This window comes from Strix uralensis, chromosome Z (genome assembly GCF_047716275.1).
Source record: "Strix uralensis isolate ZFMK-TIS-50842 chromosome Z, bStrUra1, whole genome shotgun sequence".
NCBI classification, from domain to species: domain Eukaryota; kingdom Metazoa; phylum Chordata; class Aves; order Strigiformes; family Strigidae; genus Strix; species Strix uralensis.
In genome coordinates, this window is record NC_134012.1 from 37,692,394 (window position 1) to 37,709,493 (window position 17,100).

The 17,100-nt window shown below is 43.9% G+C and overlaps 1 protein-coding gene across 7 annotated transcripts in view; it reads left to right on the top strand.

Moving 5' to 3' along the window:
• FOCAD (focadhesin) overlaps positions 1-17,100 on the top strand; it is a 132,820-nt gene that overhangs the window by 93,363 nt on the left and 22,357 nt on the right. For all 7 annotated transcript variants that reach the window (XR_012627224.1, XR_012627225.1, XM_074857087.1 and 4 more), the window contains 4 exons: positions 3,556-3,664; positions 4,167-4,283; positions 9,462-9,700; positions 11,398-11,487. Coding sequence is in view for 5 of the 7 variants with exons in the window: in XM_074857087.1 (XP_074713188.1) it covers positions 3,556-3,664; positions 4,167-4,283; positions 9,462-9,700; positions 11,398-11,487 (555 nt within the window). In the remaining 2 variants the exon portion in view is untranslated. The remainder of the gene's footprint in view (positions 1-3,555; positions 3,665-4,166; positions 4,284-9,461; positions 9,701-11,397; positions 11,488-17,100) is intronic.

Genomic DNA, 17,100 nt, shown 5'->3' on the forward strand with positions numbered 1-17,100 from the left:
GGGAATCCAGCCTCCTCAGCCAGAGGACAGAGACTGGGAGAACAACTCCCCTGCAATCCAGGAGGAGATAGTCAGTGACCTACTGCATCACATAGACACACACAAGTCTATGGGACCAGACGGGATACACCCGAGGGTGCTGAAGGAGCTGGCTGGGGTGCTCGCCAAGCCGCTTTCCAGCATTTACCACAGTCCTGGCTGACCGGGGAGGTCCCAACAGATTGGAAACTGGCCAATGTGATGCCCATCTATAAGAAGGGTCGGAAGGATGATCCGGGAAATTACAGGCCTGTCAACTTGACGTCGGTACCTGGGAAGCTGATGGAGCAGCTCATCCTGAGTACCATCATACAACACGTGCAGGACAACCAGATGATCAGGCCCATTCAGCATGGGTTTATGAAAGGCAGGTCCTGCTTGACAAACCTGATCTCCTTCTACAAGAGGGCGACCCACTTACTGGATGAGGGAAAGGCTGTAGATGTTGTCTACCTTGACTTTAGTAAGGCCTTTGACACCGTTTCCCACAGCATTCTCCTGGCAAAACTGGCTGCTGGTGGCTTGGATGGGCACACGCTTTGCTGGGTGAAAAACTGGCTGGATGGCCGGGCCCAAAGAGTTGTGGTGAACACAGTAATCAAGTTGGCAGCCGGTCACAAGTAGTGTCCCCCAGGGCTCAGTTTTGGGGCCACTCCTGTTTAACATCTTTATTGATGATCTAGACGAGGGGATCGAGTGCACCCTCAGTAAGTTTGCAGATGACACCAAGTTGGGTGGGAGTGTTGATCTGCTCGAGGGTAGGGAGGCTCTGCAGAGAGACCTGGACAGGCTGGAGCGATGGGCTAAGGCCAACTGGAGGAGTTTCAGTAAGGCCAAATGCCGGGTGCTGCACTTGGGCCACAACAACCCCCAGCAGCGCTACAGGCTTGGGGAGGAGTGGCTGGAGAGCTGCCAGTCAGAGAGGGACCTGGGGGTGTTGATTGACAGCCGGCTGAACATGAGCCAGCAGTGTGCCCAGGTGGCCAAGAAGGCCAATGGCATCCTGGCTTGTATCAGCAATAGCGTGGCCAGCAGGGACAGGGAAGTGATCTTACCCCTGTACTCGGCACTGGTGAGGCCGCACCTCGATTCCTGTGTTCAGTTTTGGGCCCCTCACTACAAAAAGGACATTGAATTACTTGAGCGTGTCCAGAGAAGGGCAATGAAGCTGGTGAAGGGTCTGGAGCACATGTCGTACGAGGAGCGGCTGAGGGAACTGGGGGTGTTTAGTCTGGAGAAGAGGAGGCTGAGGGGAGACCTCATCGCCCTCTACAGCTACCTGAAAGGAGGTTGCAGAGAGCTGGGGATGAGTCTCTTTAACCAAGTACTAAGCAACAGGACAAGAGGGAATGGCCTCAAGTTGCGCCCGGGAAGGTTTAGACTAGATATTAGGAAGTATTTCTTTACAGAATGGGTTGTTAGGTGTTGGAATGGGCTGCCCAGGGCAGTGGTGGAGTCCCCATCCCTGGAGGTGTTCAAGAGTCGGGTTGACATAGCGCTGAGGGATATGGTGTAGTTGAGAACAGTCAGTGTTAGGTTAATGGTTGGACTAGATCTTCTCCAAGGTCTTTTCCAACCTAGATGATTCTGTGATTCTGTGAAATACTTCTGCAAGTTGAGAGTTGTGGAGGTTTTAATTAAGACTTTCCATAAACATTTGATTTTTTCTGTTTTAACTTACCATTTTTCAGATATTTAAAATATTCTCAGCTGTTTCATTTCATTGCATGTCAGTCCATCTTGAAGGAGTCGGTTAAAGAGGGATGAAATTGGAAGATCTTTTTCGTATTTTAGCTACTCAATAAATACCTTTGTTCATGTAAGGTAGAACGAGATAGATAAAGGAGGACTAACATGATAAACTTTAAATATATCATATTCTGTGTCTCAGAATTGAAGTTATGTTTTTAGTTGTAGAAGTTCCTTAGCAAAACTAGTTGAGGTAGAAGCATTGCCTCATTTGGGACAGAGTGGTGAATTTTCTTTAGGTAACAACAGAAGGTTTTCCTGTGTATAGATCATGTCTCTAGAACTTCTTGTGTTTACTGACTTTCTTGTAAGACAGTACTGGGTCTTTTCCCCATATTTTCAGTAGAGTAAGACGCTGCTCTTTTTCCTCCTGGCACTTGTTAGGATGATGATTTTTATCTTCATTAAATTTAAAGCATCCAGCTTTCATGAGTGTGTAGATTTAGAAGTTTCTATCTGTTTGAGATTCTCTACATAGATTAGGAAATTATTTAAGGAAAGAGATACTGGGAGATTTCAGAGAACTTAACTAAGCACCTACTTGTAATTACTTGTAGGTATCTCATATCTGAAAGGAAATAATTTCTGTGTTCCAGACAGGAGAGGTCAGTAACATTCAACTAAGACCTGAGTCTTATTTTAAAAAGCAAATGAGAAATCCAGAGAGCACTTTTATAGTGAAAATGAGATTGTTGGATCTGGAACAAATCCCTAAATTTGCAGTGTAGGTGTATTCTTCTAGCGCAACAGTTGAGGAAGTTTTTAGAAATGGAAGACTGATGCAAAAAGTGTAGTACAGTCTCTACTGGTCTAGTACAGTTGTATTGTTCAGCTGCTGTTGTAAAACAACTAAGAGAGTTCCATCAGGATTATATTAGGGTGGATTATATTTAGGATTATATATAGGAGGTGGTGGAGTCCCCATCCCTGGAGGTGTTTAAGAGTAGAGGCGACATAGCGCTGAGGGATATGGTGTAGCTGGGAACTGTCAGTGTGAGGTTAATGGTTGGACTAGGTGATCTTCAAGGTCTTTTCCAACCTAGACGATTCTGTGATTCTGTGATATTGCAATAGATTTTTCTGGAAATGACTGGGATATTGGCATTATCTTTTCATGAAACTGAACACAACTATATTCTCTCTTTTATCTGAAGGGAGCAGATTTTTTTTTTTTCTTGAGTTCCTTAAAAGTAAAGGTTTGCACTGTGCTAGAAGTTAGTACTCCTTGATATTTGTCATTTTCCATTATGTTAATGTTTTCATAGCATAGAGGAGTAATTCAAAACTTTTTTGTTAAAGCTGAGATTTCAGTGATGGCTGCTCTGCTAAATCTCCTGAACAGGTGCTGTGAAATGACACCTGCCTGTCTAGCATTCTCTGTTTGAAGAGCTTTTTTGTTGTCCTGTTAGACATGGTACTAGCTAAGTCCAACTGGTGCATTTCTGTGAGTGCTACTTGCTCTGCAGAGTGGCAGTCCTCATAATAGTGGAAGTAAGCTTCTGTATTCATACAACTTCTTGTGTGCTCAGCTTTATATAAAAAACAAACAAGAAAAAAGACAGAAGCGCTTCTCTCTCCCATTTCTGAATTCCTGAAGATGAAATGTGATAGACTTTTGCTGAGCTAGAAGACAGCCCAATGAAGCTGCTAGGTACAAAGACTTTCTGTGCTGGACCACCTGTAGCATAACTTACTGGCATTGAGATACATGTTTTGTTACCTACATCTCTATTATGCTTCTTAACTGTTTGCCTTTTTTTTGTCCAGAGACAGCCCAGTGGTGAAAGGAAACTCTATTTTTGCCTTGACTGGTCTTGCAGTTGCAGTAGCCAAACACGAAAGCAGCCTTTCCTCAGACACTGAAGGGATGCCTGAGGTGAGTCAATCTGGAAAAGAGAGCCTTTACTCTTAGTGTAATATAGTGAAGCAATATGACCAGGTGTTTGGGGGGCTGGTAAGTGGATGTGAAGTAATTCACATTTTGAAGTTAAAATTTCACCTTGCTCAGTGAATGCTCTCTGGTAGCTGCTGTGTGATCTACACAAAAGCAGTTAGTGTGTGTAGGCGCCTTCTCGCAAGAAGCATAATGACTAACACATTTGTTAGTGTTGACAGATAAGATAGATGTCTAGTGAACACTAAAACCCAGCCAGCCTCTTTTGTCATCGTTTTTTCTTTCACTGAATAGTTCCTGTTCAAAAGTAGTGTCTGGAGGGTCAGCATTAGCAAGTAAATCATGCTGCTTACTGTACTTAAGAATAACAAAATAATGTCATTCCTGGTGGATCGTGGCTGGAACATCAGCTGCTGAGCTTCTGTTCAGGTAGGACATGATTTAAGAAAAAATAACTATGAATATTTGGGTTCGATTTTTGCAGACTGAACCTGATTTTCTTCCTACAAAACACTGGATTTATATGGTCACGGAGACCCTCTTTAGCATTGTGAATAGCCGCTATCACCCTAAAGGTCAAGTCTTCCCTTGGTTCTACCAGGTATGTGTTGTAGTGTTACAGGCAAGAGAATATATCTGTATTTCATACCTGGAATTCTTAGTGTGGAGTGTCCTGGTTCTGTTTGCCCTTTGTAGTAGTGGTAAAGCAGGAGAATCAAAAATTTTCTTGCTTTTGTTCTTTTTCTTTCATTGTGTTTTCTGCTTGTATTTGGGTCTGCCTTGACTTTTTGCCTTGATTATCAAAACAGTAAAAACCATGTGTGAGCATACATGAATGCAGAAAATTTTAAGAGCAAAAAAATCATTCTGTGGTGGTTTAGCCCCTGCCGGGGTCTGAGACCACGCGGCCGCTGCCCCTCCCCCAGAAAGGGAGTGAAATACAAAGCCCCAGGGCTGAGATAAGGAGAGGTTTAATACAGCAGTGCAACAGCAACAAAACAAACAACAACAATAGCAATAACAGTAATAACAATGAACAGAGCAAGATATGTACTGATACAGCAGTGAGAGCAGAGAGATCGCGCAACACACGCGTTCACCAGTTCTCCTGCGCTCCTGCGCTTTGGCGCACGGAGGTGATGTCAGCATGGTATTGAATAACCCGGCTGGAGCTTCCCCCCCACTGCTGGGGAAACTTAACCCTATCCTAGCTAAACGAGGACATAATCCACCCCTTTATTCTATACCATGTGCGTCACATCCAGCTGCCATTTAGCAATTAGCAATAACAAAGAAAAATTAACAAAAGCACAGTATAATTCATGGTGTGTTTTCACCCAAAATCAAGTCCCCTTGTGGTACGCGTTGGACCTCTCCATGCTTCTGCATCACCCACCAGGTGCACCCAGGTCCTTGAACAAAAGCAATCCCGTGGATGGGTTTGCCTTTGCCCAGCGCAGGACTAACCCAGACCATTTTCCCCAGCAGGTCCCTCCTGTGCACCACAGGGACTTTATCCCCATCTACAACACATGGAAGTTTTGACTGAGCCGGGCCAGCTCGATTGGCAGATCCTCTTGTGTTCACTAACCAAGTGTCCTTTGTCAGATGTGTGTCCCAGTGTTTGAAGATTCCACCCCCCATTGCTCTCAGTGTAGTCTTCAACAGTCCATTGTAGCGCTCGATCTTCCCAGAGGCTGGTGTGTGGTAGGGGATGTGATAGACCCACTCGATGCTGTGTTCTTCTGCCCAGGCATCTATGAGGTTATTTTGGAAGTGAGTCCCGTTGTCCGACTCAATCCTCTCTGGGGTGCCGTGTCGCCACAGGACTCACTCTTCAAGGCCCAGAATGGTATTTCGGGCGGTGGCGTGGGACACTGGATAAGTTTCGAGCCACCCAGTGGTTGCTTCCACCATTGTGAGCACGTGGCGCTTGCCTCGGCGGGTCTGTGGCAGTGTGATGTAGTCGATCTGCCAGGCCTCTCCGTATTTATATTTCATCCATCGATCTCCATTCCGCTGGGGCTTCACCCATTTGGCTTGTTTGATTGCAGCACACGTCTCACATCCATGGATGATCTCTGCGATGGTGTCAATGGTGAGGTCCACCCCTCGATCTCGAGCCCACCTGTATGTTGCATCTCTGCCTTGGTGGCCCGAGGTCTCATGGGCCCACCGGGCTATGAACAGTTCACCTTTACGCTGCCAGTCCAAGTCCACCTGAGCCACTTCGATCTTAGCAGCCTGGTCCGCCTGCTGGTTGTGTTGATGTTCATCAGTGGCCCGACTCTTGGGTATATGGGCGTCCACATGGCGCACCTTCACAACGAGGTTCTCCACCTGGGCTGCAATGTCCTGCCATACTTCAGCGGCCCAGACAGGTCTGCTCTTGCGTTGCCAGTTGCTCTATTTCCATTGCTGCAACCACATCCACAGGGCACTTGCCACCACCCACGAGTCAGTGTAGAGATAGAACCTCGGCCACTTTTCTCGCTCAGCAGTCTCCAAAGCCAATTGGATGGCTTTCACCTCTGCAAACTGGCTTGATTCACCTTGTCCCTCAACAGCTTCAGTGGTTTGTCGTGTGGGATACCACACCGCAGCCTTCCATCGTCAATGTTTTCCCACAATGCGACAAGACCCATCAGTGAACAGGGCATATCGCTTCTGCTCCTCTGGCAGCTCATTATATGGTGGGGCCTCCTCAGCACGTTTCACCTCCTGTTCTGGTGACATCCCAGAACCTTTGCTCTCTGGCCAGTTTATGATCACTTCCACCAGTCCTGGGCAGTCAAGGTTCCCTATTCGAGCCCGTTGTGTTATCAACGCAACCCATTTACTCCACGTGGCATCTGTTGCATGATGTGTGGACGGAGCCTTTCCTTTGAACATCCATCCCAGCACCGGCAGTCGAGGTGCCAGGAGGAGCTGTGTCTCAGTGCCGACCACTTCTGAGGCAGCTCAAACTCCTTCGTACGCTGCCCGTATCTCCTTCTCAGTCAGGGTATAGTTAGCTTCAGAGCCTTTGTATCCCCGGCTCCAAAAGCCTAGAGGTCAGCCTCGGGATTCCCCAGGTGCTCTCTGCCAAAGGCTCCAGGAAGGGCCATTCTCCCCGGCTGCGGTGTAGAGCACGTTCTTAATCTCCTGCCCTGTCCAGACTGGCCCGAGGGCCACTGCCTGGGTAATCTCCTGCTTAATTTGTTCAAAGGCTTGTTGTTGCTCTGGGCCCCATTTAAAATCGTTCTTCTTGCAGGTTACGTGGTAGAGAGGGCTCACAATCAGGCTGTAGTTTGGGATGTGCATCCTCCAGAACCCCACAGCGCCCAGGAAAGACTGAGTCTCCTTTTTAGTGGTTGGTGGGGCCATGGCTGTTATCGTGTTTATCACCTCCATTGGGATGTGGCAACGCCCATCTTGCCATTTTATTCCTAGGAACTGAATCTCCCTTCCAGGCCCCTTAACTTTCTGTCGCTTGATGGCAAAACCAACCTGCAGGAGGATTTCAATTATCTTCTTTCCTTTCTCAGAGACTTCCTCAGCTGTGTCCCCCCATACAATGATATCATCAATGAACTGCAGGTGTTCTGGAGCGGTATGGCTCAAAACAAGATCTGGCAGACATTCAGAAAGCATTGTGCCGCAAGCACACTGGCCTGGATGCTCCAGGGATAACTGAAACTCTCAAAAACCGAGAGGATCTCTTCCCCTGGCTGACCCATAGAGGGGGTGAGACCCCTAACAAAAGCCCAGGCAGCAAACAGGTACCGGTTCACCCCCACAAGCAGTGATACAAGCACATTATAAGCTGTCTGCAGCCAGTACAGCAAAACAAGACCCCTGGCACATTTTCCACCGAGAACAAACTCCAGCACTAGGAGCACAGAGTGGATATAAGGATCAATCCAGCCCCACCACGCAAGCAAGTTGGCCAGCATTGCAAACGTTCCTTATCAAAAATACAAATAAGAACAGAAAAATTGCACCTAACACAACTTCTCCTTTTGTCCTTATTTCAGCCCTCTCGTGCCCCACGTTGAGCACCAAAAGTTGTGGTGGTTTGGTCCCTGCCGGGGTCTGAGACCACGTGGCCGCTGCCCCTCCCCCAGAAAGGGAGTGAAATACAAAGCCCGAGGGCTGAGATAAGGAGAGGTTTAATACAACAGAGCAACAGCAACAAAACAAACAACAACAGTAACAGTAATAACAATGAACAGAGCAAGATATGTACTGATACAGCAGTGAGAGCAGAGAGATCGCATAACACAAGTGTTCACCGACTCTCCTGCACTTGGGCGCCCAGAGGTGACATCAGCATGGTATTGAATAACCCGGCTAGAGCTTCCCCCCCACTGCTGGGGAAACTTAACCCTACTATCCTAGCTAAACCAGGACACCTTCAAAACCTAGAATGTTAGACATATATGTACAAAACAAAACTTTCTAACATGGACACTCCTCAGAACACACTATCAAACTCTTGAGTGATTCTGACACCATTCCTTAGGGTTCTGAAATGCATACTTTCTCAAAATCTAGTAGTTATGGAGCCAGTGATGCTTATTTTACACTACCTCTTGAACACCCAAGGGCCAGTAGAAGTTGAATCATATGTGCGTGCAGTGTAATAACCAGCCTGAAATTCTCAGGCCGTATAAGTAACAGGCAGTTCTGAAGTAGAACCCGGAGACAGACTGAAAGCTTAGTGTAGACCTTAACAAATAGGTATTGCTAACTCTTGACTATCTGTGGTCAACCAGATTGCGGATTCTTTGTGTCATGGATGCAGAAGGGAACTTCCATCCTACAAGGCCAAATACCCGCCTGCTAATGCTTCATAATGTTTTCTAACCAGAACTTCATTAGCTGCGTTCATGAACTTTGTTTAGTCCAGTAGTGAGATGTTAGTGTCAAAAAGCTGAAAATTACTGATGGACCGAAGTCAGCTCTGGCTGGATTCTAAAATCCACTCTGTTTAAATAAAAAAAAAAAAAAATTAAAAGTCTTACACTTGTAAAATTCTAAGGCACACAATAGAAATCACTGTCTTGCAGAGTGCCTTGCATCCTGAGGGGATTTTTTTCTTTTGCTTTTCAGAGTTGCACATGGAAGTTGATAAATATACATTAGGCTATCACTTACAATCAGTCCATTGCTTTATAGGTAGAGGTAGCTATATGGATTTTACCTTTTGAAATAGAAAGGAATTAAAGACCTTTGTAAGGTATCTTCTAGAAAGCATTTCTACTGGTTATCTTGCAAGATCTCGTGATATTTTGTCATCCTAGGTGTGATGCTTTTAAGGTAGTGCTTTTTCCAACTTGCTAAATTCTTGATTTGTTATAATTACAGAAGTACATTAACACCATGGCTGGTTTCTGTTTGCCATTCTGATCATGCTGTTGGATATTTTAACAAGAAAGGTGAAAATTAAAATAGACCAATGTATTTATGCGCGAACTAGCTGTTAAATTCTAGTTGCATCCTGTCTTATCCTTTGTTTACAGTTTCATACTTAGCAATATTATTTACACTCAGAAATTATATTCTGAATTACTGTAGTTTTAAGCTGTTAGCAAGGTAAGGCAAATGGAAAAGTTACCATAGGCAATTCCATGAAATACTGTTTATTGCCAAATTGCAGTACATCTGTGCTGGTGTTTGCTGTATAGGTATTTATTTTAAATTCCTGAAGTGCTGAGTGTTACTACCTGGAAAGGAATTTTTATTTCCCTCCCTCAAGAGGAAAAGAAAAAATAAGTTGTTCTTTATGTTTTTCTAGAAATCCTACTCTGGTGAAAATACTGCCAGTATTATAGCTCGTTCCTGTGCGGCCACTGCTTTGTCTCTCCTGGTGCCAGTTTTCATTGTATCATGCAAGGAGAAGGTTGAGGAGGTCCTGAATATGCTGACTGACAGGTTACCTGGGAGACCAAACGCTGATGAGTCTCAAGCTGTTCAGATACACGTGGGCCTTGGTTTGGGGATGTTTATCTCACGTTTGTATGAAGAAAAAGTCAGGTAAGGATTACCACATGTAATGTAGGTGTGCAAAGCAATTTATTTTTCCAGTATGTGGCTTTAAGTTCTGAGGAATTAAAGCATTTAAAGTCATAGGCAAGTTATTCTTGTGGGGCTTTGCAACCTTTTTTAAAAGGTGTCTTTTATTATCAGTCTTCACCCTCCAACGCCCCCCCCCCCCCCCCCCCCCCATGCTGTCCTGGATGCCTTGCCATTCTTTCAGGATGAATGGTTAATTTTCGTAATATCCTAAGGTACATGTGCAAAGCAGTCAGCTGGAAGAACCACACGTATGCTTTTAAAGGGAACTAGCTGCCCTAGAAGACTTAATTGTAAAATAATTCACAGTGCTCATAAGTTCTTTTCTAAGTGGTGCTCTGGACACTGGATAGTGTCCACTTACATCATGTGTGTTAGCATGTGGGGATGGAGCTACAACAGAAGTAGTGTAGTGAGCTGTCTTTAAGGTGTGCTGTTACAGCTATGTTGGGGTAAAGAGATGTTCTGAAGTTGCTAGAAAATGCCTCCTTTACAGAAGGGTTGGCCTCAGTTGCAGATTTCTGATGACTCCAGAGAAATTAAGAAGTAGGTTTGGCTTTATACTCCTCCAGCTTCTTGACTCCTAGGGATTCTGTCTGCCTGTATACCCATGATAAATGTTTAATTGGTGCACAAGCACGGGTATCAAACAGATCTGGCTGTCATTTGTTAATTTACTCAGTAAAGCTAATGTTTCCAATGCACCTGCCTTTGTTAAAACACTGTGCGGCGTTGCTGTTCTAGTCTTTGTGCTTTGGTGTCCGGATGCCTTGATGTTTCTGACTCGGCCACATAATTTGGGGATGGACTGTCTCTAGATGATTAGTCAGTGGTGACAACTAGGATACAAGCATTAAAAGGCTCTTAAAGAGAATGACATTAGATCAGCTTGGTATTTTGGAGTATATGAATCTTTATTTTGGGTTTTCTCTGGGGGTTTTTTTGTGAGGAGTGTTGAAATTAATAAATTTATCTAAAAATTTCTTACGGACTACATCAGTTTTTACTCTTCCAGTGCCCTGCATAATTTCTAAGCTTTATCTCACACGTTTTTCCAAGCATTGACTTGCACCACCAGCAGAACCTGTAGGGATGTAGCTATAGCTATTATCAAATCATAGGGTTTGCATTAGAGATGTCCTGTTCATTAAGAAAACTATATGTTTTGTAAGAGGGGAGTCCCTGTGACATCTTTGCAGTGAGGTATAAATGCTTCCTTTTTTACCAGAAAGTTAGGCACAGTGATGGAGAGATTAATTTATAGAGTATCTAAAAATGTCATGAATTTTCAGCTTATAAGTAGTTACAGGTCTAGCTAACATCATGTTCTATTGGTATCTTCCTCCTACTCTCAGACATATCCCAATCATGGGTGCTGGGTTTCTTTCTGGGTGTTGTAGCAATAATAGTTGCTAGTTAAGGTCTGAATATGTTTTTATTATTTGTGCATGAATATGTTTATGTGAATGTGATACAAATGACCAGTCATACAGTTACTGCTTACAGGCTGGTATGAGAATCTGTGACAGCAAGAAAAGAACTCTATTTACTGGCACGTTCAGGCTTGCAGGAGGTGGTTTAATATCCTACATGATTTAAAGAGCAGAGCTGTGTTTTGGATTTTTTTTTTTTTTGTTTCTGTTGTTTTGGTTTTGTAGTGATGTACCCAGTCAACAGATGAGCTTAGTTCTAATGAAGTCCCTGGATGCGCTGGAAGACTGCTGCTTTGACACCAGTCTGGAGTACAAGTGAGTTTGCTTCATTACTGATATTTTGTTCTACTTTGAGCTCCACCTTTTTAATGCATGCTTTTATTTCTTAATTGTACACAGAAGAGTGTAAGAGTAGGGTAAGAAGACAGCCTGTTCTGAGTACTTACATAGAATCACCAACTCGTGCAGGCTGTCAAGGACCTTTGGAGGTCCACATCCCTCCCAAAACAGATTCAGCCGTGGACTTGGACTATGTTGCCTGAGGCTTTACAGTCAGGGTTTGAAACCTCAAGACTGGAGATGGCACAAAACCTCTGGGCCCTGGCTGTACTTCTGGCCTGTCCTTATCTCCCTGAGAATGTTTGGTGTTTCAACTTGTGCCCCCAGCCTCTCGGCCTCCTACGGTGCAAGAGCCCAGCTACATCTCCTCAATCATTTCCTGTCAGTGCTGGAGATGCTGTTGGGTGCCCCCATCCCTTCTCACAGATGACCCAGCTGTGGTCCCACAACCTCCGCTCTCAGGGCAATGGTTCCAGCCTCTCCGGCTCGGTAGCCTCCACCAACTTGTTCCAGTTTTGTTGGTGTCTTTCAGACAGTATACCAGGTGTGTTGGTGAGCACAGAGTAGAGGGCTAATCCTTCCCCTGGCTCTCATGGCTGTGTCCTGTTCACGCTGCCGACGCACTGCTGTCTCTCATCGCTGCCTGGGTGCATGTCTGGCCCAGGCTCAGCTTGCTGCCCACCAGTGCCCAAGGCTGTCCCAAAGAGCTGATGCCCAGCCCCTCTAGTCCCAGCCTGTCTGTTGCCAAGTGTAGGACTGTGAGTTGGTGCTTGTCGAATTTCAGGATGTTCCTGCTGGTTTATTCCCCTGTGTACCATCTCTTCTAAATGAGTGTGTTCTTAAATAAATATATGTATAATATTTTATATATGAACGTATAGAAGTGTGTGTATGTATCTAACACACACATACAATTTTTTCCATACAGTCCTTAGCGCAAGGTGAAAAGAAGCAATGACCACCACTGCTAATCCTTGCCAACCCACAAGTAAAAAGCTTGGTCATGTATAGATACCAGCAATTTTAGGAGCAGGGTTGCTCATCCTACCTGTACATGTTCATGTTAGTATTAATATTAATGAAAGATGTTTTTGAAAGTCCTTTGGTGCTCTTGGGTCTTTGCCAGGGTGTTTGCCAGAAGTCTAGCTGCTTCTGCGTTGGAGCCTGTTACTGGAATGTGTATGTGTGTACAATACAGTGTGACGTCTGGAAGCAGCTGCCTCCCATGGCTTATTTATCTAGGAGAGCCAGTCTGTTAATTTAACAGCCGTGGATGGCGTGTTGAATACTGAGTAAAACAAATATATTTCATTTAACCAACTGAGGTTATGCCTCAGGTGACCAAAAGAGAGGAGCAGCCCACCAGCAGGGCAAGAAATTATTGAAAAGTATTGCAGAATTACTAGCACTGTCAAACTTGGAATAATCAAACAATAAAACATGTGCGTCAGTTGCTATTAAACAACTATCATAGCGTAGTAGTATGTGTCTTCCACAGTAGTCATTTCCCTTTTAAATCAGGGAAGGAACTGCAGTACGTTGGGTGCCTCCATGTGGGTACATAGGGTTTTAGTTGATTTTGAACATTGTTCTGCCCAGCTCTTCTGGGTTCAAAGGAAACAGAAATAGTTCCTGTTTGTCTTTGCCCTCCCCTTCTCCAGTGGACCTTCTGAAAAGCTGTGAGGGATTACAGTTGCACACTACTGGGCTGTGAACCTGCATAACTTAGTCAGGATTTGGGTTGCCTCTTGAGTGGCATAGGGTGGCCACATGGTACACAAGGGGCTGTATCAGCTGCATGACTTTGTTGCTTGTTTGTGCAGCGTGTTAGCTGGAGATAAGTGCTTCACAGAAAAGTTAAACTAAACTTCTCTGTCAGCGAGAGGTTGCCAGAAAAATATGAAACAATGGCAAGCAGGAGAGGGAAGATTGAAGAGTGGGTAGTTTTTTATGCTGGGCATAATGGCTACGTTTTTTAAAGGTTAATGGTAAGTTGGTGTCTAGTGTGAGCACTCCTTGTGAGCAAAAAAGTAATGTAAAGCTGTACATGTTGCACACTTGTCCAAGTTTGGGATTTGTCCACTTTCCAAAGCAAGGACTTTTCCAGCCTTTTCACCCAGTATGATAGGCATGGCCGACGGTGGGATGTAAGCATTACACTGATGTTTTCATCAGTCTTTCACCCTGGCAGTTCTCTTTTGCCATTAAAATAGGTTGCAAGTTCTTTGAGAGTTAGGTCTGTTATGTGACACAGACGTGGGAGGACGGAGTTGCATTTTTCCTGAGTGCTAGCAGTAATCACACCCTCTCCAGCAGCTGCTCTTGAGTTTACATATTGCTGGGAGGGCTGTTGATACCAGCCTGACGCCCTTTGGGGCACGGGGAGCTCTGCAGAGCACTGCCAGCCGCGCTCGTGCTGCCCCCTGCACCCTGCCACACGGCTGTAAACTTGTGTGATGTGACATGTCTCCTGATTGGTTTAGATAATGTGCCGCTCTGTTCTGTAACACACTTCTCCAGGGTGTTAACGTGAGACATCTTACACACTGAAGGATGTCATCAACAAAGGGGTTTTTGCTGAATTTTTGTTTTGCTTTGTTTTTCTACCTTGAGTGTCTAGATAAGAAAGTGGTTTATCAATGTGTGTGCTGTGTAAACTGGAGCTGACACAACCACACTTCCCTGATCATGTCAGCCTTGATAGGGATGTTGTTATATACAATTTTTGTTATTTAGTTAAGAGAATTCTCTCTTCAAAACTGGAGGGGAAAAGAGCTAAGAGGAATGAAGAAAACAGAGTAATTTTCAATAAGCAGTAAGAATCTCCCTGACCTAGTGCTTTAGCTTGGTGAGAGTCCCCTTATGTTCCGTAAGAATCTCTATGTCTGTATAAGTTGCATGAAATACTCTAAAGTTTCTTCTCAGTAAAGGTCACTGTGGGAATAATGCTTGTAAAGCAGTACTTTCTTATCTGTTGCAGTCACACAGGAAAAAAAAGTGAAACTCATAATCTTTTAAAGGGGGAAAAACATTTCAGATGGTTAAGCATGTTAATACGATGCTTCTGCAGTTTTCAATGAAAACAGTTTCAGAGTCTTAGAAGCTTTGCAGTTACTCCTGATTTTGAATGGAATGCACTCATACATTATCAAGAGATCTGTGAGTGGACCTTAAATCTGCCCTTATGTCAGACAGAAACTGAAATAACTATATTTTTAGAATACACTGATGGACCACTTCTCAGTATACACATGCATGGAAAGGATGCATGACAGGTGATTTAGACAGTTTTTGTGCTACCCGGTTTTGCCAGACTGACTTACTGATTACAGAAGCTATATAATGGCTCATTTTTTATCCCAAGACTAAATTACATAGAGCATAGGTTCAGGAAGCATGTACATTCATGGCTGCTGACTTTTCCATTTATTCCTGTAGGTTATAGTCAATAGATTTTTGTCAGATCAACCACAGTGTACTGAGGAAAAATAATAAATAAATATTAAAAAAAAAAAAAAACCAAAGGCACGGTTCCAGTTGTAACAGAACAGCATATGGGTAACAAACATAGCAGTACATATGGTCCCGTATTGGAAGGTTTTGCTTTCCCACCTTCCTGCAAAGAAAGACAGACATGTGTTGAAGATTGGTTTAACACTGATCTTTTGAAAGGTTTGCGTGTAAAAAGTTTTTTGAGAATACGAAGGGGCAGTAGAGTTTTCTGACTCGACTTGTTACATTTCCCATATTGAGGATGAATTCTGCAAGACCTTTGCAAATATCACAGAATCACAGAATTGTCTAGGTTGGAAAAGACCTTAAAGATCATCCAATCCAACCATCAACCCAACACTGACAGTTCCCAACTACACCCTATCGCTCAGCGCTGTCGACCCGACTCTTGAACACCTCCAGGGATGGGGACTCCACCACTGCCCTGGGCAGCCCATTCCAACACCTAACAACCTGTTCTGTAAAGAAATGCTTCCTAATATCCAGTCTAAACCTTCCCTGGCACAACTTGAGGCCATTCCCTCTTGTCCTATCACTTATTACTTGGTTAAAGAGACTCATCCCCAGCTCTCTGCACCCTCCTTTCAGGTAGCTGTAGAGGGCGATGAGGTCTCCCCTCAGCCTCCTCCAGACTAAACCACCCCAGTTCCCTCAGCCGCTCATCGTACAACATGTGCTCCAGAAAAAATATGGCTTTTTGTATAAAGTTACTGCATGGCAGAACTAGCTTGCATCTCTAAGAATAAGTACTGAGCAAATGATAAACACTGATACATGTTGAGTGAAGATATGTTATGTAGAACAAATTGTTATGAAACTTTAAATACATAGTTGCCTTCTTTGAAATTGCTGTGTGGTGCATTAAACTGACTTGCTTTTTATGGGTTTTTTTGCAAGGTCGGTAGCTGTTTGATTTGACCTAAGGCATTTTCAGTCAAAACTGTCACCAACTTCTATATTGTTCTTGCAGAAACTTATCAAACTCCACTGATCTCAGGATTATCAGGAAAATATCAGTTTTCCTTCATCATAAGATGCAAAGCTTTTATTTCATTTCATAATTTGTTCATGAAGTCGTTCATTCTGTGATGTGTTGGACTGTACTCCCTGTACACTGCCAGGTTACATTATTGCGATAAATGACAGATTCAAAGATGACTCATGACAGTAGTGCAGTATGTCTGATGAACTGGCAGTAAAACACTTAAAACGTGCTGGAAAATCTGAGATAGCATGTGAATGAAAGTGAGCTTAAATACTAATTTTATGTAGATCACAAGCAAGGTGGCTAAGTGAAAACAATTGCTAGTTACAAAAAGAAGAGTAGGGTGGGTGAATTTTTACGCTTGCTTTGGTCCCTGCTTATGTTTTGGGTCTTTCCTAAGAGTCAACAACACAAAAAATTGTAACTTTAATTAGGATCTTTGTTTTCTTTCTGTGAATTTTTATCAGCAAGCAGTGGTGTAAAATTGTGTACAGTACTTCTGCATATAAGTCATGTCCTTCTTTTGTTGGCTGTTCATGAATTCAGATATTCCAGTTACTTAAAAATGTTGCTTCCAAAGGTTTGTTTCATCTTAGTTGCTGGGAAAAGACAGCACCACTGCTAAGATGCCACTCCAAGTCTTCTAGCCATGCTCATCATCCCCAGTTGCTGAAAACCATTAGTTTATAAATATGACTGAAGTTATTCTCAGAAGTTTCTTTTTTACTTAACTGAGTGAAAGCAGTATGCCTAAGATCCTAACCACGTTCATTGGACTGCTTGCTACATGAAGTGTCTGTCATTGGCATGCTCAAGGAGATGCATGAGGGGAAAAAGTATTAATCTTCAGATAAGAGCTGCTGCTTTAAGTTATTGTGTATGTGTGCCACTGAGAGATCACCTTCAGAGCAGTAAGTATCTGCTGTGCTTTTAGTGTCTCATGATGGCAGTCAGAACTGTTTGGGAATTTTCTGACAAAATTTTTCGGTATTATGACTGATGGCTTCTGGAAACTGAAACTTGTTGTGGGAGCACAGGTGCTAAATTTTCTAAGAGTTCTCTGGTCCAGAATGGAATTTCTGGTCAAATCT